General features: G+C 38.9%; 1 protein-coding gene across 8 annotated transcripts in view; it reads right to left on the minus strand.

The window, feature by feature from the left end:
• Positions 1-2,823: 2,823 nt before the first annotated feature.
• The window catches only part of LOC122553525 (ena/VASP-like protein), a 279,390-nt gene continuing 264,991 nt past the window's right edge, over positions 2,824-17,222 (minus strand). For 6 of the 8 annotated variants that reach the window (XM_043697429.1, XM_043697427.1, XM_043697425.1 and 3 more), the window contains 5 exons: positions 13,184-13,244; positions 7,198-7,263; positions 4,568-4,637; positions 4,332-4,389; positions 2,824-3,470 (listed from right to left, as the gene is read on the minus strand). In XM_043697429.1, coding sequence (XP_043553364.1) covers positions 3,433-3,470; positions 4,332-4,389; positions 4,568-4,637; positions 7,198-7,263; positions 13,184-13,244 — 293 coding nt within the window. In that variant the 3' untranslated portion in view covers positions 2,824-3,432. The remainder of the gene's footprint in view (positions 3,471-4,331; positions 4,390-4,567; positions 4,638-7,197; positions 7,264-13,183; positions 13,245-17,222) is intronic. The other 2 variants (XM_043697428.1, XM_043697431.1) reach the window with 1 other exon arrangement.

Below are 17,222 nucleotides of genomic sequence, written 5' to 3' on the forward strand. Positions count from 1 at the left end.
TTCACTCTCTTCATTACCAATGGTCTGTAGTATCAGGGTGTTCTATTTACAAAAGGCACTACAGAAATTCACCAAGGCTCCTTACATAGCACCTTTCAAATACACAATCACTACCTCTAGAAGGACCAGGTTAGTGTGTACTAGTCACCACCCTGACTTGGAAATATATCGCTGTTCCTTCAGTGTTCTTGGGTCAAGATCCAGAAACTCCCTAATGCATTGTGAGTGTACTTACATCAAAAGGAATGCACGAGTTCCAGAACACAACCCATCACCACCTTCCCAAGAGCAACTAGGGATCGGCAATAAATGCTGGCATAGGCAGTGCCACCCACGTCTCATAAATGAATAAGAAAATGACAGTCAACAGTTATAGTCATCAAGTCATAGAGATGTACACCTTCGGTCCAACTCATTCATGCTGACCAGATATCCCAACCCATCTAGTCCCATCTGCCAGCACCCGACCCATATCCCTCCAAATCCTTCATATTCATATACCCATCCAGACGCCTTTTAAATGTTGGAATTGTACCAGCCTCCTCTGGCAGCTCATTCCATACATGCACCACCCTCTGTGTGAAAAAGTTGCCTCTTAGGTATCTTTTATATCTTTCCCCACTCACCCTAAAACTATGCCCTCTAGTTCTGGACTCCCTCCCCTGCCCCCAGGGGAAAGACTTTGTCTATTTACCCTATCCATGCCCCTCATGATTTTATAAACCTCAATAAGGTCACCCCTCAGCCTCCAACGCTCCGGGGAAAACAGCCCCAGCCTATTCAACCTCTCTGTGTAGCTCAAATCCTCCAACCCTGGCAACACCCTTGTAAATCTTTTCTGAACCCTTTCAAGTTAGTAATAGAATCAGAATTAAATGATACATTTTCATATTTCATGCTATTAGATTTGATTAAGATATGGTATTGATGTACTTTGAGACTGTGATTCTCAAACAGGGGTCTGAAAGACTTTCCGGGGGGTCTGTGAATTAATGTAAAAATAACAAGGAAGCAGTTTTGCTACAAGCTGGAGATAGGAGCCAGCTACAGCAATCATCTTTACCAAGTATAAAGAGACTTGCAGTGAGAACTCTCTCTGACATCTATATGTTAGTAAAGATACCTGGTTTCTCATGAACATTACCAAAACATCTTTTACATATGGCATCTTCACATTAGGAACATTATAATTTAGATGGAAGGTATGTGATTACCAATTTATTTCAAAACAGAAAAGGAAAATCTAATTAATTGTTAATCTTTAAAATCCAGGCTCCAACGTATAAACTAGACATCAAACATGTTAATATGTGGGGAGTTCTCTGGCTGAATTGCCAGCTAATCATATTACAGCTCCCGGCATTTAATTTTTTTTTAAGTTTTGTGCGAGTTTCTTTACATGGTAAATTGCCCCAAACTATTGCCAAAAGCACAGTGGATAACTTCATCTTAGGGAGATGTGCAGCTCTCAATTACCACAGTGCACAGTGGAACTGAGCAGAGCAATGTTGTTCTGAAGATCAGGGCAGCTGCACTCTCACTCTCTCCCGTTCAGGTCCCAGTATTTACAAAATGGGATTAATCATCCTAAAAACATTTTTTCCCTCAGATGTTATTCGACTAAATAAGTCATTGAGTTGTGTGCCATTGGATAGGGCATTGAATACCCTTTAATTTGCTGAATAAAAAAGACTAAAGCAGAACCAGAAATCTTTTTAAAACCTGGTCCAGAACTCCAGGATTTCAGCAAATCCAATTGAACACAATAATAAAGAAGGCTTTCATGAAATGGGTCTCCTATTTTTCATTTTATTTTCATTTCATCTTCATTTTCATTCTGCCTGTTCTCCATTTCATCATTGTTCTGGCTGGTTCAATTGCTCTTCGTCTCCTACCAGCTTTCTATTGGCTCCCGTGTTTCCCAGTTCACCAACCAACCCAGTACATTGCTGTCATTACTATGAGATTACAATAGCTACAGCTGCTCGTGCTGCTCTTTCTAAATCTTAACATAAGTCAAGAGACCATATCATAATAAACTAGCTTTCCATGCATTGTTGAATTTGAGAGACTACTAACAGGATCCACCACGACGTTATAGCTTGTTTTGAATGTTTAATTTATAATAGTGAGGGATTATTAAAACACAGTAATCTAGAAAAATGACATTAAACAGGTTCAATTATGAGCTGAAATGTGATTAATTTTAAAGATGGCATTTTGGATTTCGAACATGTTTTGCAGATAAAACAAATTTGTTTGAAATCCAGTTGATCTTGATCTTGTATGAAATGCATTACAGTGTGCCACCTGGTGTGTACCTTTTAAAGTACAACTGAACCTTCCCACTTCAGTAACTTAATTTATCTTATTTGAAACAACATGGATGTCTATTTTATAAACTTTGGGTTTTAACACAGAATCTTCCTATCCATATGAAGATGCTCTGCATTTGCTCAATGCTGACCCAGTCCCCTCTATAACATAATTGTTGGCAATCAATTCAAAGATATCCAATTAAATTCAGTACATGCATACATACACTGTTGCACTTAAATATTTTTTATGGCATAGGACCAAGTTGACAGCTAACTCTGCAGTAAAGGAGACATTTAACAGTTCTAGCTCCACTGAGGATTTGGTTAATCTAATTCTAGTGCTATAATAGTTTGTGAGATGCTATTTACCTGGAAATACTTCTGGGCATTCCGCAATCAACGCGCCATCTCTATAGATCATGGTGATTGGTACATGGAACATTTCTACTAACTATAATTAATTTGAAATTCTGTATCACCTGCATTCTAACATGAACATAAACAATTTTGCATTGATGTACCTTGTTTTAATAAGGTTTGAAAGATTTGTTGAGAAATCAGTTACCATTGTCATATCACAACTTTTACAAGTTTCTGCCTTTTCAATAATGCTACAAGGATCTCGTTGTTGGCAACAATTTTCAAAACAGAGTCAAAAATACTGTGGTAACATCTTAAGATAGAAATAACAACTTATTTGTCTACTAAAAGCAAAATGTGTTTTGTGTTTGTGTCTGTACTGAAGCTCTTCTCTAAAAACATAATCTAGAAATAATGTAAACCTTTAAATAAACTAATAAAAAATTACAAAGGCTAACATAAAACAGATGTGCAATTTTTTTTGAAAAACCTAGAAAATAAGATCCACAAGTATTAAAATTATTGAAAGTTTTTTGTTGTTTTGGATAATTATTAAGACTTTTCATGTGAAGCAGATCCAAGGCAGTAAGCAGCAGAGCATATTGAGTCCACTAATCAATGAAGGGTTTAAAAGCGACCGTGACATTCAGTGCATAGCTTCTCTCCGAGTCATCTTCCACACAATACTCCACACAGCTGTCTCATCTTCCCCAATTCCTTTCAGAACTTCCCACGTTTCAGAGTGCAAAATTCATTACGTTGTACTGATTCTGCTCAATTCTTCTCTAATGGCTAAAATACAATGAGAGGTGATGTCAGTAGGAATAGGAATCTAACATTTTACTATTCAAATATTATAGACAATGAATTAATAGCTGGAATTAATATTCAGTATAGTTTAGCAGCTGAATGGTTACAGAGAAGCACCCATACATTCTGTAGGAAATCTATTCCACAAGACCAAGGCTGAATTTTGAGAAAAGTTAAAAGAAAGTTTACAGGGCAAACTACAAAAATCTAAACATAGTTAAGATCCCTGTCATTTGAATTAACCAAAATAAATACTGTAAAAGCAAATTTGGTTCAATTCTCCGCTGTTCCACTGAGCGGCAGTGGTGACCTACCAGAGTTCGGTTTTTATAAAACTATGGAGCTGGCAATTTAGTTACAGGAGGTCCCTGATTTCTGAACACCTGACGTACAAATGCTCGTACTGATGAACGCGATCCCATACAGGCAACTTAAAACACTCGACATATGAACATTTCCTTATGAACAGCTGTTTTCCGTTGTCCTGCATTGAGTTCCCTCCTGGGGACAAATCGACTTGTGAACGGCCTCCAGAACAGAAATCGTTCGCAATCCGGAGACTGCCCATACTAAGATATAGTTACAGTGCAAAGTTTTCATTTAAACTATGTATTTTAGATCCCTATTGAGGAACAGCCAATCATTTAATATCCAGTAATAGAATTTTAGATAAATTTTATAAATGATGGCAATTTAGATTAAGTTAAATCGAGTTTGGAGAGCTAACTAATTACAAGGGACCATCAAAACATCTTAAAGAAATAGAGCACATTGGAGAATCCAGTCCCTCAAACATGTTGGTATTTCACTGTTTATCACAGTCAGCAAGAAAATAGTGCCTACCATCAATAATTTCTTCCTTCACCTTGTGCAGCTCCTTGACGACTTCCTCCAGTATTTCCTGTTGAGTTTAAATTATAAAAAAATGCAAGCTGGTTTGTACAAGGTCTGGAAGGGTAACTCTGTACATTTTAACTGAGCAGTTCAAAGTAAGATTTGTTATTACTTTGAAGATTAAAAATGCAAACTACTTTATGGGAAACATTTAATATTTGATAGCCTCTCCAGTTCAGACATACCGACTTCAATCGATCAAAATCTAAGGCATCTGTGACCACGTCATTACTGGTGCCGCTTCCCGGCTTCAGCCTATAGGGCAGGGAATAAAAAAAATAAATTAAGCTTGGGTTCTAGTAATAGTCACATCTGAAGTACTGACAGTCTATGCAGCAGCAATAGGCATCAGATTAGCATTCTTAAAAGGAAGGCAAGACAAGGCAGTTTTATTATCTAGTTCTTCTTGAAACTAATATTTACATTTCACTGGCCTGATGTCCTGTGGCATTGTGTACATTGTAGACTAATCTGGGACTGCAGGGGTCCTCTTTACAGACAATCTTTCCATGTGTCCTGTAAAAAGAGTGACTGGAAATCTGTTTCCCCAATGCCACCCAACTTTAAAAGCCAGAAATATAAATGCTATAATTTAATGCTCCATCTGTTCCACGTGTACATTTTGGTTTGAAAACGTTTCCCATCAGCAAAGGGGAGTTATAGAAATAGGGCAAGAAGGCTCTAAGGAGAAAAAATATCTGAAAATGGTAAATGTATCAAAGATGTTGAAAGTATTTTGTATCAGCACAACACTGTTATTTGTTTGAATCCCACAATTAGTCCTGGCGATATTTTTACTTAAAGTAGGCACTAGCTTCCTGACTGCAGTCAGATAATTGCCATTCTGTTCATTTAGTATCCTGGGTTTCAGAGTACTCAATAATTGATAGATCATATTTCCATTTTAAATTCTCATGGTCATGGTTATAGTGAAATCTGTCTATGTGCACTTGACATACTATAATAATGTTCTGAAGGAGCAATAGTGGTGGGAAGGAGGCCACAATTACATTGTCACAAGTTTACCATTGGCAGTTTCCATCATAGATTTGGAAGTGAAATTGATTTCAGAAATATGAAATTAAAAATCAGAATGTTGCAGTTTATCATAGGTACTGAATTATGTCAAGGCAGCCCAATCCAGTTAATTCCACCATCTAACTTGGATTACAATTACTCTTCTTCCATCTGTAATGCCATGGGCAATCAATGAGTATAAGATTATATGAGGAGTTTTGCTGTACATTGGATTACATCTGAAAACAGCCCTTCTCACTTTAAACAATTAAATTGTTAAACTTGCTCCTAATTCAATCAGTTTGGAAGCACTAGGAAGCAGTGTGGCTCAACTCTTCTTGCAATATTATCTATTTGTGGATAAATGCCTCACTGCTGCTTGGTAACTTCCCAGGTGAGTGATTTAAATTGGAATTGTGTTTCTGGTAATAAGAAAGGCTATCCTCTTAGTGGCAAATATTACTGGGTCATTTCAGCATCGACAATGTGCAACAAACTAAACATAATGGCGTTTAGTTCTGCTGGTCACAGTGACAGCAAATAATGCACAGCTTCACATTGCCACGTTGTATAGCAGATGTACATTACTGACAAGAAAGTTAAACAATCTTTAGTAGGAGCATCATAAAAGGTGGAATGGAAAGCTCAAAAATAACTGGGGAAGCTAATTAATTCATAACAAAGGAGATATTTCTGTTGTACAGATATACTGATGCTTTTGGAAATTAATCAAATACTATTTGGAACTAGGGTCTTAGAGAAGTGATGACAGGGATAACTTGGGTCCTAAAGCTCCTCAGAAGTGTTAAAAGTTCAGGAAAAATCAATTGGACAATGATAGCGAAACATCTGGAGTTATTGCTTAACATGCTGATCAATGAGATCTTAGAATCATAGAATTTTTACAGTGCAGTAAGAAGCCATTCAGCCCAATAAGTCTGCACTGGCCCTCTGAAGAGCATCCCACTTAGACGCACCCTATCCCTGTAACCTTGCATTTACCACCTAATCCACCTAGGCTGCACACCGCTGGACACTTTGGAGAAAGTAGCATGGCCAATCCACCCACGCTGCTCATCTTTTGACTATGGAAGGAACCAGAGCATCCACCGGAAACTCTCACAGAAACAGGGACAACACATAAATTCCACGCAGACAGTTGCCTGAGGCTGGAATTGAACCAGTCGCTGGCTATGTGAGGCAGCAGTGCTAATCATTTAGCTACCGTGCCATCCATAAAAAAAACTTCTGATTGCCAAACTTATTCAAAGGAAATGGAATTGTTTTATTGTGATGCAGATGTTTAATTGTTGCACAGATTCTTTTGAACGTGCAATTGTGTAGCCTCCATTTGGAACCGGACAGGTGAAATATGAACTAGCAAAATTCAAAAGATTTGTTCACTATCTGATCACATCACTATAGATAAGCTGAATAGAGATTGAGAGACCAAGAGGGGTCCTACAGCTGCACATGTGCTCCTGCTATTTTCAATGGGACCTGGTATTTTAAATGCATATTAATTATTTAAGTTTGTAAACTTTTAAGCTAAACTTCAATACTGAACAGGTTTCTCAATCTATATGACCAGGTCATAACCTTCAGGTTGGACACACACATGAAATAGCACATTGACGAACATTGCGTTGTCATGGAAGAACAAGGTGAAGCAAGCTGTTTAACAATGCAGTAGGTGCCAGTTTATAGTTCTGGATATCCAGTCTGCAGTTGACAAGGAGATGCGCATCCACGAATGGATAAGCTAAAAAGGATTAAAAACTGTTTCTTTCATTTGTACCTAGAAGATGAAAGATGAGACTGCACAACATTCTTAGCTTCAGGACTCTTCGTCATAAATGCATTTCTAAAACAATAGAATGGAATTAGAAAAAATGAATTCAATATTCTTCAAAAGTTAAAATGCAAAAAAAATTATGTTCTTGAATTTAAAACACCTTTGTGTACAAATGAACTTCAAGGTAAGTGACCAAAAGAAGCAAAATATGAAGTCACTACCTGATGGCATGCCTTAGCTTTTCAGGCAATGTGGGCACCCTAATTGCTCAATCACTGAAATTCATCAGTACAGGAAATCACTCCAGTTAGCACAAACACATCAATTGTATTGCTGAAATATTAAGGCCAGAAAAAAACAGAAACAACACCTTAAAATATTTTGTTGTAACTAATAAGTAAAAATATAATAAAGTTTTGTCAGTACTCACTGTAAATTGGCTTTGGTAAAATTTGAATGCTCAAAATATTTGTTAATGCTCAAAATATTTGTTAACCCTTTCACAAGTACAAACCTTCAGTGGCTTGTTAACTTAATTGCAAGTTTAATCCATAAGTATTTATCTTACTAAATCCTCAGCTGCATTGCTTTGTTGTAATATGCTTCTAATAGCAGGACATTTATTGTTAGTATGACACTGAATACTTGTCGATAAACCCACACCTTTGTGCATATTCCACTGTAAACTATCCAATAGAGTAATTATATTTATGAATCCCCTCAGTTTACAGGAAGATATCACTTGTTGTACAGTTGGAATCAAACAAACAAACATTTATATTTGCTGCAACAGTCTGCTCGTACTCAACATGACTCGATTATTAGTTGAGGATGTACAAGTAAGGATAGCTATTATGTCTTCCTAAAAGCCAGCTCATCTTTTTTCTGCATTCATGGGAGGCGAGAATCATTGACTTGGTCAGTATTGATTGCACATTCTCAAATATCCAGGCAAAGGTGGTGGCGAACAGCCTTCTTGAACCACCACAATCCATGTAGTGTACATACACCCACAGCATTAACAAGCAGGATGTTGATTAAGCCGGATGCTTTCTCCTGACTGGTGTCAAAGTTCTTGAGTGTTGTTGGAGTTGCATTCATTCAGGCAAGTAGGCCGTTTTACATCAGACTCTTCACATGTACCTTGTATATGGTGCAGAAGTCAGGATGTAAGTTACTCACTACCGAATTCCTAGCCTCTGACCTGCTCTTGGAGTTACAGTATTTATGTGATTGGTTCATCTTAGCTTCTGATCAATGGTAACCACCCCCCACCACCCCCCTCCCCAATGCCTTATGTTTATAGTGGTGGATTCAGTGGTCGTAATGGCCAATGGTTAGATTGTCTCTTGTTGGAGATGGTCATTGCTTGGGATTTGTGTAGTGTGAATGTTACTTGCCACTTATCAGCCCAAATCTGGATTTAGTCCATTTCTTGTTGTACATGGGCACAGACTGCTTCAGTATCTGTGGAGTCACAAATAGTGCTGAACATTGTGCAATCATTGGTGACCATCTCCACTTCTGACCTTACAGAGGAAGGAAGGTTATCGAAGAAGCTGCTGAAAATGATTGAGTCTTGGACACTACCCTTGGATAATCTTTAGAAGATTGAGGGGAGATCTAATAGAAATTTACATGATAATTCATAGCTTAGAATGGGTGGATGCTGAGAAATTGTTTCCGTCAGGTGGGGAGACTAGGACCCGTGGGCATAGTCTTTGAATTAGAACGGGTCAATTTAGAACAGAATGAGGAGACATTTCTATAGCCAGAGAGTGGTGGGCCTGTGGAATTCATTGCCACGAAACACAGTGGAGACCAGGACATTAAATGTCTTCAAGGCAGAGATTGATAAATTCTTAATCTCGCAAGGAATTAAGGGCTACGGGAGAGTGCGGGTAAGTGGCATTGAAATGCCCATCAGCCATGATTAAATGGCGGAGTGGACTCGATGGGCCAAATGGGCTTACCTCCACTCCTATTTCTTATGGTCTTACCCTGAGGAACTCCTGTAGTGATGTCCTGAAGCTGAGATGACTGACCTCCAATAACTGCAACAATCTTCCTTTGTGCCAGCCGAACAGTGGAAAGATTGTCCCCCTTTCCTTCTGAGTCCTGTTTTGTTCAGGCTCCTGGTTGCTACTTCTGGTCAAATGTTGCCTTTGTATCAAATGCAGTCACTCTTGATAACCTTTCTCAGTTCCTATATTTGGACCAAAGCTGTAATGAGATCAGGAGCTGAGTAGCCATTGTAGAACCCAAACTGAGCATTACTCAACAGGTTATTGGTAAGCAAGTACTGCTTGATAGCATAATTAACAACCCTCTTCATCACCTTGCTTGATGATTAAAAGTAGGCAGATGGAGTGGTAATTGACTGGGTTGGATTTGTCTTGCTTCTTGTGCATTAGACATGTTTGGGCAATTTTCCACATTGCTGGGTAGATGCCAGTGTTGTAGCTGTGCTTAAACAGGTTGGCTCGAAGTGCAGCTAGGTCTGGAGCAGAAATCTGAAGTACTATTCCGGGAATGTTGTCAGTGCCCAGCACCTGATGTCACATGGAGTGAACTGAATTGGTTTAAGGCTGGCATCCATGTTGGACAGGACCTCTGAAGAAAGTTGAGATGAATCACCCACTTGGCACTTTTGGCTAAAGATTGTTGCAAATACTTCAGCCTTGTCCTTTGCACTGATGTGTTGGACTGCTTCATCATTGAAGATGGTTTATTTGTGGAGACTCCTTCTCCTGTAATTAGGTTAATTATCTCCCATCATTTATGACTGGATGTGGCAGAGCTTAGGTCTGATCAGTTTGTTGTGGAATTGCTCAGCTCTGTCTCATTTTGATTATGCTGTTTGGCACACATAATCCTGTATTGTACCTTCTCCAGAACAACATCTCATTTTTATGTATGCTTGGTGCTGTTCCTGGAATGCCCTCTTGCACTCTCCATTGAACCAGGTAGAACCTCTAGCTTGATGGTAATGGTAATGTGGGGGTTATACTCAGTCATGAGATTATGGATTGTGTTTGAATACAGCTCTGCTGATGCTGATTGCCACAGTGCCTCAGGGATACCTAGTCTTGAGTCGCTGCATCCAAAAAAATCTATCCCATTTTCGACATAGTAATAGTGCCACACAACACAACAGAAGGAACCCTCAATGTGAAAGTGGGACTTCACCTCCAGAAGGACTGTGCAATGGTCACTCTCACAAATACTGTTACAGACAGGCAGGCAAATTGGTGAGGAAGACATCAAGTAAATTATTCCCTCTTGTTGGTTTCCTCACCACAAGCTGCAGACCCAGTCAAGCAGCTATGTCCTTTCAGAATTAACCATTTCAATCAGTGGTGCTATTATCAAGTCACTCCTGGTGATGAATGTTGAGAGGTGCTGAGGGGAGGCAGTAGGTGATAATCAGTAGGATATTTCCTTTGTCCATATTTGATATGATGCCATAAGACTTCACAGGGTCTGGAGTCTATGTTGAAGATTCCCCGGGCAATTTCTTTCTGACTGTATATCACTGCACTGCCACCCCTGGTGGAGGAATGATGATGATGATGGTGATTGGGACATTGTCTTTCTGGTATAAGAATGACAACATCAAGGATGACTTGAATAGTCTGTGAGACAGTTCTTCCATATTTTGCATAAGGCTTCAAAGAGAAATCAACACTTCTGTAGATTTGGAGTTAAAATTGGCCAGACCAGGGGAGGTTTGCAGATTTTCTAGAATTTTCTTTGCTACAATTGACACTGGTTTTGCAGTCATCATTAGACTAGCGTTTGATTCCAGATTTATTAATTGAATTTGAACCCATATTCCTAGAGCATTAGCCTGGGTCTTTTATTACTAGTCCAATAACAATATCATTACACCAATGCTCACACCAGTCACCCTCCTGTCCAATTAAATGTCCCCCTTCTCCAAAAATGATACTGGAGAGGGTAGTATATTTTGCTTCGAGCTAATGTGCGAGATCCCTTTCAATTTCCAGAAAGGCAATTGATCTATTAACTTGGTCCATTTCTCTACACACAGATGCTGTTTGACCTGCTAAGTAATTCCAGCACTTCTTGAATTTATTACATTGATGCATGGATCTGACACATTAAAGTAAGATTAACATTAATGTGGGGTACAGTTACCTCAGTTGCCTAAATGGCTAGCATGTGGTTCAGATTAACACCAATAGTGTGGGTTCAATTTCCATTTCAACTGAAGTAGGCTTGGGACCTGTCTCCTCTCCCTACCCCTGAGGGTGGAAGGCATTGCTCAGTACACAGCATGGCATTAAAACCAAAAATACACTCTAGCTACGACGTCACCACACAGGCACTAACTGCAGACCCCACTTTGTCTGTGGCTCACCTGTAAATGATGCAACACTGTTGCCTCTGGTGACTCTCAGGTCCACTTATACAGTTAGCAATACAGTAGACTCCAAATATAAAACATAGATTAAAAAAAACTCTGAAAAAGCAAACTTGACACTGAAGTCTGACAAGATGCTTTATCATTCAGTGTCATCCTCAAACCTTCTGCAGATGTTAGAGAATATCTAGCAGTCAAAAAAAGAATTGGGAATAGCTGAGATAGACTCCACACTATCCAGAACCCCAGGCTTCAAGAAGCAGTTCCAAAATATAAAGAAGACATGAGACATAAGAATAGTTACCAGTGACCATCCAGTTGTTGATGAGTTAACTGATGGTGCAGAAAGTGGAACAACAGCAATTGTTCTATTTTAATGGAAAGTATTTCTTGCTCTTAATTGTAAGTGATAACATTCAGAACTCTCCTCAAATGTGGTTTTACACATTATGGTGAAGGATACCAACGATGACAAAAGAGAATGAATATGAATGTTTTACACAATACTGTATTATCAGGCATTTGCAGGAAAGATGCACAGATAGTGTACAGACAGTTCCTGATGTGCAATATCACAATTATATCCAATGAGCTGAACCCCAAAACCACAGAAAATGTACAGAAATAAGATCAATCATGAATGCTGTTACCTTTGGCATGATGCTTGTTTGAAACACTTAATAAGTAAAGAAGAATGTGTGTTTATACATCACCTTTCATGATGTTAGGATGTCTCATAGTGTTTTACAATCAATTAAGCACTGTTGAAGTATAATCATCGTACGTTGTGGGGAAACACAGTCATCAAATTTCACACAGCAAAATGCTAGAAAAATTAATTTTGTAATAACTAGATAATCATTTCTCGTGACATTGGTTGAAAGATAAATACTGGCCATGACATAAGGAGAGCCATTCTACTGATCTTTAACTAGCGAGATGGTAATTATAATGTTCAACTGAGAGGGCAGATGCATCATGTTAAAGGCAGCATAGCCCATGGTGCAGTGCTACATTGAAGTGTCAATCTAGATTATCTGCTGAAGCCTCGGCAGTGGGACTGGAACCTCAAACTTCTGACTCGGGGTGAGTGCTAGCCAAGACTGACACTAAGTCTAATTACTAGGATCACTAAGCTGACCTCATTCTCAAATGTCAGATTGTGAGCACTTAACACACCCACTTAAAACTACAAAGCAGATCTACAATGCCAGACATGAGTGAACCTCATGTATCAATCCATGGGTCAGCTGTAAAACAGAATTTAATCTGCATTATTTTTAGCCCACCCAAGCTCAGGGGGGAATACTATTTCACATCAGTATGCTGTCCGCCTTTATATTCTGGAAGGTCAAAGGGCAATGTTTTTACCCACTGTGTCAACACATCCCAAAATAACTTGTGAGTGAATTCAGACAGCTTGCCAGGTGCAATTAACATAATTTCATAAATGTTAGGTAGTCCCTTCTGGATATTTTTCCAAAAAACTGACACACAGACTATAGCTTGGTTGTCACCATTTAGCAAAATCTGATAAATAAGCATTTTATTAAAAACCTGCTTTCAAAGTGTCAAATTTATATTCATCCTTTAACTGCTCACCTTGAGAGAGTTCCTGTCTTTTCGGTGGAGTTGGCCCTTTCCCATGGCTTTTTACCAGTATCTGTTGAGAAATATTTAACAACATAAATTCCTTATTTCAAGAATGTTAATTTGTTGTAAATTTCTCAATAAAAAGACAAATTACTGGACATTTGTGTATTTTGCTGGAAGGGACTGGACCTGACATTATGCAGAACTGCTACACCAAATGTTCTTTGTTTGTGTTAGGGAGCTGCTTTCCTGCTGATAATTTCCAATACTGCCAGATTTGTACCATTTGGTAACAGTAGGACAGCTGCCTTTCAGGCTACTGTGCACATAAGTGCTGATCTAGCTCAAGTGTGGAATTGGTATTGTGGCAGATACAAAAGAAATGATCTCGACCGGAAAACAATCTACTAGAGCTCCAATTTCAGTTTCATATACAGGGTATACCCAGAACTTTTACTGAGTCAATCAGTGTTCAACCCTATTTATGGAGAACTGTCCCATTGTATTCATGGAATTGTGACCCCAAACCTGGCTTCAGTCTAAAAGAAATGTGGACATGTGAACAAGACTTTTACAATCCTCTGTACAAATGTGTCAAGCTGCACTTTTTGTTAGGTATAATTTTAACATCTATTTCTTTGTACCTTTAATATTATTTCAGTATCAAGTAACAAACATTCACCACTTAAAAGTACATTATAGCTTTGAGCAATTGCATCCACATCCCATGAAAGAATAAAAAAAAGGGCATCACAGTTAACCCAATTTGGTCTTAAGCATACCCAACCGTATGCTTATTTTAGCAATGATCACTGGACAATGATCAGGAGTGGAAAATTCCAGTGATTTATTATCTGCTCTAATGCAGGGAAACTGAAGTGATATAGCACCATTCTAATTGTTGCCATTGTTGAGATGGGCTTATTCAGCGCAGGTGAGAATCAAATTGAACGTTTTGCTACAATCAACCATTGCATTTAGTCATTGGCCACTACAGGTACTTTCTTTCTTTATTAAACAACTCCTGAAACTTGCCTTTACGACAGATGTTACTAGATTATGATTAAGATCATGTCATGGATTGTACGATTTCGAGAGCCCACAATAACACCAAAGTACAAATAATTCCACAAGAAAGTGGAGTTGTAGGTAGATGGGGACAGTGAAGGAGGCATCTGGTATGCTTGCCTTTATTGGTTAGTGCACTGAGTACAGGAGTTGGGAGATCTTGTTGTGGCTGTACAGAACACTGGTTAGGCCACTTTTGGAATATTGTGTGCAATTCTGTCTCCATGCTATTAGAAAGAATGTTGGGAAACTTGAAAGAGTTCAAAAAAGATTTACAAGGATGTGCCAGAGTTTGAGGGTTTTTGCTATAGGAAGAGGCTAAATAGGCTGGGGTTGTTTTCCCTGGACCTTTGTGGCTGAGGGATGACGTTATACAGGTTTATAAAACCATGAGGGGCATGGATAGAGTGAGTAGACAAGGTCTTTTCCCCAGGGTGGGAGAGTCCAAAACTAGAGGGCATAGTTTCAAGGTGAGAGGGGAAAGATTTAAAGGGACCTGAGGGGCAACTTTTTCATGCAGAGGGTTGTGCATGTATGGAATGAGATGCCAGAGGAAGTGGTGGAGGCTGGTACAATTTCAACATTTAAAAGGCATCTGGATGGGTTTATGAATAGGAAAGGGTTAGAGGGGTATGAGCCAAATGCTGGCAAATAGGACTAGATTTATTTAGGATATCTGGTCAGCATGGACAGGTTGGACTGAAGGGTCTGATTCCATGCTGTACATTTCTGTAATATCATCAGTTTAATTGTTTCAAAGTTTGTTTTTATAAAACTGGCCTTCCTTCCAGTAAATCTTGGCTATGCCAAGATAACATATTAATTATTTTGTTGTAATTCAAGGGCAATGCAAAACGCATTCATTCAGAATCAAATGAACAACTAAAATATCTAAACGCTCCCACACACATTTAACCTCACTTAACAGCAAGGTGTGCAGACACTAAAGAATTTGATGCCAATAGAAATACATTTGAAAGGATTACAGATCTCACTGGGAAATGTACATAATGTTTGAAATATAAATAGCTGCCCATGGAGATTGTGACTCAAGAAAGATTTGTGATCTCATACATAGAAAACATGCAGAGTTTTGGCATGCCTTGAAGTTAAAGTAGTGCACATCTCAATGAAATGCTTGAAAAGATACTGAAGGGGACAGCAAAAGGCACAGTGGCTTTCTCCCACAAAGGGAAATAGTATTATATTATAAAAATCACATAGATGAAAATTATTTTCAAACTGAAATTTAGAGAATGACTCAAAATAATGTTTCATGATAAACTTACAATGTTTCGGAAAATTGGTCAAGGTGTAGTGGGGAGGAGGAGGAGCAGGTGGGGAAGAGGGCACAGGAGTCCACACTAAACAACACACTAAACTGAATATGTAAAAGTGAATATGGTGTGAAAATAATTAATGTGTCCTCATAAATATTTTCAGAACACAAAGGACTGGTGCAGGAGAGTCTTGCTGTGAGTATATCAAGCAGCAATTTGCAAGGATCTGTATCCCTTTGCTCCTTGACCATTCATGTATCTGTCTGGATACATCTTAAATGATGCTATTGTGCCCGCCTCTACTACCTCTGCTGGCAATGCATTCCAGGTACCCACCACTTTCTGCATAAGAACTTTCCACGCATATATCCTTTAAACTTTTCCCCTCTCACATTGAACTCATGACCCCTAATAACTGAGTCCCCCACTTTGGGAAAAAGTTTCTTGCTATCCACCCTGTCTACACTGCTCATGATTTTGTAGACCTCAATTACCCTCCAACCTCTGTCTTTCTAATGAAAATAATCCTAATCTATTCAACCTCTCTTCATAGCTAGCGACCTCCATACCATCAACATCCTGGTGAATCTCCTCTGTACCCTCTCCAAAGCATCCACACCCTTTTGTTAATGTGATGACCAGAACTGTACACAGTATTCCAAATGTGGGTGAACCAAAGTTCTATACAACTGTAACATGACCTGCCAATTCTTGTACTCAGTACCCCGTCTAATGAAGGAAAGCAAGCCGTATGTTTTCTTGACTACTCTATCGACCTGCATTTCCACCTTCAGGGTATAAAGGACCTAAACACCCAGATCTCTCTGTATATCAATTTTCTCCAGTGCTTTTCTATTTACTATATATTTAGCTCTAGAATTGGATCTTCCAAAATGCATCACCGCACATTTGCGCGGATTGAACACCATCTGCCATTTCTCCTCCCAACTCTCTAATCTATCTATATTTTGCTCCATTCTCTGACAGTCCCCTTCACTACCTGCTACTCCACTAATCTTGCTGTCATCTGCATGCGGCCTTCTAGGTCATTGTGTGTTGCCTTTTGAATGAATCCAAATTTTGCAACATGCACAAAAAATGCTTTCTTGCTTTTCAACCACTTATTGCTGCGAATCTACATTCTCCTACTTAACCAAAATCAAGAGCCCTTAAGGTCACAAATGACGGATACCCAGCTAGAGGATCAGCTAAAACTGCAAACCTCCATGCTGCAACCAAATATTCAAGTGCTTTCCGACAAAAAGAAGTCATAACAAAGTAATTAAAAGGTTAGTTAACTTTAGAATTAACATTTGTTTTCTTTTTTTTAGTTAGTTAGTACATAGTAGTTAGATTTTTACAAAATAATGTGAATTTTGAAGAATGTATAACTGAAGTTTCTTGGATGCGGCCTTATTAGATTACAACTAACATAATGCGGCCTTCCAACACAATAAGGTTCCCCATCTCTGACCTATACCGTCCTCTAGATCATTTATGTATATCACAAACAACGGTGTTCCCAGCACGGATCCCTGTTGAACACCACTGGCCACAGTTTTCCATTTTGGAAATTCCCTTCCATTACTACTGTCCCCTGCTGCCCAGCCAGCTCTCTACACATCTAGCTAGTACACCCTGGACCCCATGTGACTTCACCTTCTCCATCAGCCTACCATGCGGAACCTTATCAAACACCT

This window comes from Chiloscyllium plagiosum, chromosome 10, assembly GCF_004010195.1.
Source record: "Chiloscyllium plagiosum isolate BGI_BamShark_2017 chromosome 10, ASM401019v2, whole genome shotgun sequence".
Taxonomy (NCBI): Eukaryota; Metazoa; Chordata; class Chondrichthyes; order Orectolobiformes; family Hemiscylliidae; genus Chiloscyllium; species Chiloscyllium plagiosum.